The sequence below is a fragment of the Galeopterus variegatus genome, unplaced genomic scaffold (genome assembly GCF_000696425.1).
Source record: "Galeopterus variegatus unplaced genomic scaffold, G_variegatus-3.0.2 Scaffold2343, whole genome shotgun sequence".
Taxonomy (NCBI): domain Eukaryota; kingdom Metazoa; phylum Chordata; class Mammalia; order Dermoptera; family Cynocephalidae; genus Galeopterus; species Galeopterus variegatus.
In genome coordinates, this window is record NW_007728454.1 from 14,734 (window position 1) to 21,254 (window position 6,521).

The following is a 6,521-nucleotide window of genomic DNA, read 5'->3' on the forward strand; positions in this document are numbered from 1 at the left end:
GGCACAGGCAACTAAAGCAAAAATACATAATTGGGACTATATCAAACTTAAAAGCTTCTGAACAGCAAGGGACACTATCAACAAAGTGAAGGGACAACCTACACAATGGGAGAAAGTGTTTGCAAACTACACATTAGAGAAGGGGCTGATATCCAGAATATAAAGGAACTCGAACAATTAAACAGCAAAAAAAAAAAAAAAACCCAATAACCCAATTAAAAAATGGGCAAAGGATCTGAAAAGGCATTTCTCAAAAGAAGACATACAAATGGCCAACATGCACTGAAAAAACGCTCAACATCACTAATCATCAGGGAAATGCAAATTAAAGCCACAATGAGATATCATCTTACCCCAGTTAGAATGGATATTATCAACAAGAAGGAAAATAACAAATGCTGGTGAGGATGCAGAGAAAAAGGAGCTCTCCTACATTGTTGGTGGGAGTGTAAATTGGTACATCCATTGTGGAAAACAGTATGGAGATTCCTCAGAGAACTAAAAAGAGATCTACCCTATGACCCAGCTATCCCACTAGGAAATAAAATCAGTAGATCAGAAAGACACCTGCACTCCCATGTTCACTGCAGCACTTAGCAATAGCTAAGAGATGGAATCAACCTAAATGTCCATCAACGGGTGAATGGGTTAAATAAATAAATAAATAAATAAATAAATAAATAAATAAATAAAACTGTGGTATATATACATTTCTGCATCTCATGGGTTAATGTAAAAGCAATTGCCAATGGAATACTATTCAGCTATTCAAGAAAATGATAACCTATAATTTGCATTAATATGGATGGAACTGGAAACTATCATGTTAAGTAAGCCAGGCACAGAAAGACATGATCTCACTCATATGTGGAATCTTAAATAAATTTTAAAAAATGATTCTCACAGAAATAGAGAGCAGAATACCGGTTACCAGAAGCCAGGAGGGGAGGAGGTGCAAGGAGGAGAAGTGGTGGACTAATGGGTACAAAACTATGCCATCTACCCTAAGTGAATCTTTGCGCAGTATATGTGTGTATTGAGACAACACACTGTACCCCACAAATATGTACAAGTAAATGTTAAAATTGAAAAAATATACAGCAAAGACAAGAAACCAAGATAACATTGTTTTATTATATCCTATATCTGTAAATATTACTTTACACATCCAAGTTTTGCCTATTTTAACCTGCCAAGTTTCTTTAAAAGCAAAGTAATTTCTTTTAACAGCAAAATTAAAGTTCTGTTTAAAACTTTCCAAAACAAATCCCACTGCATTTTAGACAGTTAACCACTTCCTTATTATGAAAAAAAAAAAAAAAGACAACCTGTACATTTACATAAAAATAAAAAGTTATTCCCTGGGAAAAAAAATGGAAGCTTTAAAAAGGCATTTTCTTGCACACTACACACTGCAATAGCATAATTTTCACCTTACACATATAAAGAAAGAATAATACAACACGTTAAAATGATTACATTAAAACAGGATGATTTTAAAAGGAGAATTACCCTTTTAAAGTCTAAGTCTAAGAAATCTAGATTTCAGGGGCAAATTAGAAAACAGAAAATGTGGAATCGAATCCAAATTTTACATACATATTTAGCTGAAGATCTTCTTTGTGCCCAGAGGGCTACAGAAGGAAGAAAGCATTTCCTAGGAATGCTTTGTTTGCTCTGCACAACTGGTTCAGGCCCATCCTGGAAAAGCCTTCAGACTCTCCCTGCACTCAGCTCTCTTCTCCTGGATTCCACACTCCACAGAAGGTAAGGCATGGAGAAGGGGTTGGCTGGTACTTCACCAAATATAAAGGAACTCAAACAATTAAACAGCAAAAAACCCAACAACCCAATCAAAATCAAAAAGCAGCAGCCACTGGCCTGAGAAAAGAAGGAAAAGGCAGAGCCAGGCCTAGAAAAACATGTGCAGGAGACAATGTTGCCCTGACTTGTATTCACATCCCTTGTTGGCCTCTCTCCTGGCCCTTACAGACCTGGTCCTTGTGTTGTTCTTTGTGAAAATACCTCCCCTGGGCTTGCTTCTCTCAAAGTCCCCCGTGTTCCAAAAGAACAACTAGGTCTTTTTCTTTTAAGCATTTGAAATTCCTATTTCTTCTATTATTTTAAAATGTTTTGTAAGAAAGCAAACTGATAAAAATTTATTCATACTGAAGGATGACTGAAAATCTGGAGTATTTGACACCAAGTTGAATCTCTGCTGGAGGTAGTGTGGACAGTGTTGGAGAGAGGGGACCGGTGAGGCCTGGCTTTCCTTGAATCACAGCAATGCAACTCTAAAACAGGTCAGTGAACTGGGACATGGACTTTCATAGTTCCCAGGTACTAATGAGAACGCAGTGTAAGTGGTGATGGTTTGTGTGCCTGAATTTGAGGACAGTCACTCCCCACTAGTGCTTTCAGTAGGATTTGCCCCCAGCTCCTTTTAAGCTAATGAGGCCTGGCTTTCCTTGAATCACAGCAATGCAACTCTAAAACAGGTCAGTGAACCGGGACATGGACTTTCATAGTTCCCAGGTACTAATGAGAATGCAGTGTAAGTGGTGATGGTTTGTGTGCCTGAATTTGAGGACAGTCACTCCCCACTAGTGCTTTCAGTAGGATTTGCCCCCAGCTCCTTTTAAGCTCTGACTGAGAGAACATGGTTATTTGGCTCTACACAGAAAAGATGTTAGTAGGTAGGAGAAAGACAATGGTGATAAAGGATTTAATTTCATCAGAGAGAGGGTAAAAAATATTTCAGTACAGATGCTCCTAGACTTACAATGGAGTTACATCCCAATACGCCCATTATAAGTTGAAAATAACATAAGTTGAAAATGCATTTAATACACCTAACCTACTGAACACCATAGCTTAGCCTAGCCTCCCTCAAATGTGCTTTGAATACTTACATTAGCCTACAGTTGGGCTGAATCACCTAACACAAAGCTTAATTTATAATAAAGTGTGGATATCTCATGTAATTTGTTGAAAACAGTCCTGAAAGTAAAAACAGAATGGTTAGATGGGTACCCAAAGTGTGGTTTCTACTGAATGTTTATCACTTTGCACCATTGTAAAGTCAAACAATCCTCGGTTGGAACTTCTTAAGTCAGAAACCATCTGTATTAACTGCCAAGAAAAACGCCTCATCTCTGGAACTTGCCACCAGAAAGGGGGCTCTAGCTGTAGTGAGTTTTCCCCATTAGGATCCTAATTTATAGTTACAAAAATCTTTAAATAGTCTGCAAAGTACATCTACTATTCCACCTGGTTCCCTCTTTTTTTCCCCCTGAAACCAGAAAACTTTAATTTGTTTACAATTTTAAATAAATTACACAAATGGACATGAACTATTTCCTGATATGCTCAGTTGGGCAGTTCTTAAGAAGCTCTCTCTTTTTTAAACCCTGTCTTCCTACTGTAGGACAAACCACACTCCAGCCTCATTTGAAGTGATTACCATTTTTTCCTTTGTTTTCATTTCATTTTAAATGTTGCACTGATTAATGATTTTATACACACACACACACACACACACACACACACACATTCATTTCAACTATATTCCTATAGAAAATTGCCACTCCGTGGGCGAGCTCAACAAATTTTGCCTCCACAGTCAAATGAAGAATTTGTGAGGATTGGGAGGGGGAGGGCTGGTCCCAATTACTTATGAGCTGCAAAATTTTTTAATTTAATTTAGACTGTTTCCCTCCCAAAACTTTCTTCAAACAGTGATAGTAATATTTCTTGTCTATTTTTATCTTCAAATAATAATATTACTACTTATTGTCTATTTTTAAACTATCACTTGAAGTGAGTATGTAATAATGTGATGTTAGCATAGCTTAGCTATTGTTGGACTAATATTTACTCAACAAGAATAATGTTTGCAAAGAAGAGCAAGCAGGTCCTTCATAGACCTTAATTCCAATGCTACACCATGAGATTTTCTAATTTTCAATTTTAACACGTTGCATTTCTTGGAAAAGATAAACAACAAATTGTTTTAAAAATACAAATTGGTGAGTAGCATAATTCGAAATTAGAAAAATTAATTATGCATAACTAATTTTAGTAACTAATATATATATAAATTGAAATTGAACTTTACAATATCATTTTTGGAACCCTCCACAATGTCTGGCAAAGACCTAATTGTGACATCATCTCTTTGTACATTCTTCTGCTAATGTAACAAATTTGGGTTCCAAATTATTTAAAAAGTCAAGTTCGTCTTCCTCCTGTCTTTCACTGCAACAGCCTACAGAACCAGCTGGAGATCCTCTTCCTTCATAGTTATACGTAAGGACATAATCTTGAGATGGCATGTGGTCTTCGCTCTGATTACATAGATGCAATTTCTGTAAAATCAAAAAAAAAATGGATTGTACTGTTGCTTTAAACAACTTAAACATATGAACATAAAATTTATTTTTATTTACCTTTTATGTTTAATTTTTAACCAGTGTGTCCTCTAATGGATTCCTACACACAAAAAATGCACATGATTGGTCTACATCACAACCATACCAAAAAGTAAGTATATTTTACATTTAAAGCAATCCATAAAAATAAAAAATTATGTACACAAATGTTATATTTAAGTACATTTAAGTTATCATTAAATGTTTATCTCTAAATGTTATATTTATAGGTCAGGCTAGTCTATAAAATGGAGATGATATGCATAAGTGGTTAGGAATTTGAGTTAGAATGTCAAATAGTTTTGGTTTTGAGTCAAAGGTCTGGCTTTACCAACTAGCTATATGACTTTGGGCAAGTTACTAAACAACTTTAAGTCTCACTTCTTCACATGTAAAATCGGCATACTGAGAGTGGCCATCTCACAGGATTACTTTGAAAATTAATGATGAAAAAATAATGCAAAAAATACATACTTATTATGCCTAGCACAAAGTAAATGTACAATTTAAGTGTTAACTAAAATTGCTTATTATGTGTAGTTATAAAGTGAGTAAGAATTACTGTATCGACTTTGGAATCAAGTTTCCAAGGAAATCAAAACATGGCAAAATACAGAGACGCACAAAAAAATTCACTGAAATGGAAAGTAATCAACTTAACCTGCGTTGCAAAAAGTGGGCTTTTGTAACGAAGAGTCCAAGCATTCAGCCACATCTACCCTCATCGCTGTCTGCCAATCTGCCAAACTTCAGGGCCTCCTCCCTGTCCTCACCTGTGGATCCACTGCTATTGGAGCTCACCTGCTTGGCTTCCATTATCAAGCATCTTTCTTCATGACCTTGTTAGGTTCACCTCCATTCCCTGATGTGCACACTGAAAACACTCCTAAGCATTTGTCCTAAGCTTCACTCCTTCTCAACCTGAACTTACTGACTGTCTAGAAACAGAAAAAAGATTAACACTTGAATGTGACAAAATAAAAAATGCTATAGACATATGATAACCTACAGCCCTGTTACAGAATACTGCCCATTTGCAGTTTATCCAAGGATTAAGGACTCCTGATCCAGTATTCTACAATGGCACTGGCTCTACTGGTCAAGGTATCTACTGATCACTGGTATCTACTGATTACAGTAAAACTTATCACCAAAAAGAACATTTGATCCAGTGGCTCTCTACCCCAATTGGACATTTAAATCACCTGAAAATTTTTTTTTAAATACCAAACCAATTAAATTAGAATCTTTTAAGGTGAAGCACAGGCATTAATATTTCTTAATAAGCTTCCTGGGGGATTTTGATGGGGACTCAGAACCCATTATTTAATCCCTTCTTTCTTTCACATTCTTGCTTTCTTCTGAATAAAAATACTTTCTATTTGCATGGTACTTTATATATTAAAAATATTTTATATAATGGAGGCCATAGTTAATAATAGTATATTGCATTGTTCAAATTTTCTGAAAGAGTAGATTTCAAGTGTTCTCACCATAAAAAATAAGTATTTGAAGTGATGGATATGTTAATAAACTTGATAAAATCATTCCATACTGTATACATATAACAAAAAAATCACATTGTACCCCACAAATATATACAATTATAATTTGTCAATTTATAATAAAATTTTAAAAATAAATAAACATATCACATAAACTGTGTTGTTTAATCTTTATCCTAAAACTGCATACAGGTGTTTGTGTTTTCACAGAGAAATACAGATTTGATTTGGAAAGTTTGTGATTGTGAGAATAAATAAACATATCACATAAACTGTGTTGTTTAATCTTTATCCTAAAACTGCACACAGGTGTTTGTGTTTTCACAGAGAAATACAGATTTGATTTGGAAAGTTTGTGATTGTGAGAAACTAGAATTTTTTTCACATTCGTCTATTTCAAAAGAGTTCATGAGGTAAACGCACACCTAAAAGTGAAAATTTAGTGAAGGATATTGGATACCTCCAATTTTTATGGGATTTTAAATATTAAGTGAAATATGACAGATGAAATAAAATCTCTTTTAAATTAAATAATGTAACAAAATCAAAGAGCATAAAAAAAAATGACCAGAGAACAAGAGAAGGT

General features: G+C 34.9%; 1 protein-coding gene across 1 annotated transcript in view; it reads right to left on the reverse strand.

Annotated features, from left to right (window-relative positions):
- Nucleotides 1–4,166: 4,166 nt before the first annotated feature.
- Nucleotides 4,167–6,521, reverse strand: part of DSC3 (desmocollin 3) — a 55,281-nt gene continuing 52,926 nt past the window's right edge. Inside the window, exon 16 of the mRNA XM_008581387.1 lies at nt 4,167–4,367. Coding sequence (XP_008579609.1) covers nt 4,170–4,367 — 198 coding nt within the window. The 3' untranslated portion in view covers nt 4,167–4,169. The remainder of the gene's footprint in view (nt 4,368–6,521) is intronic.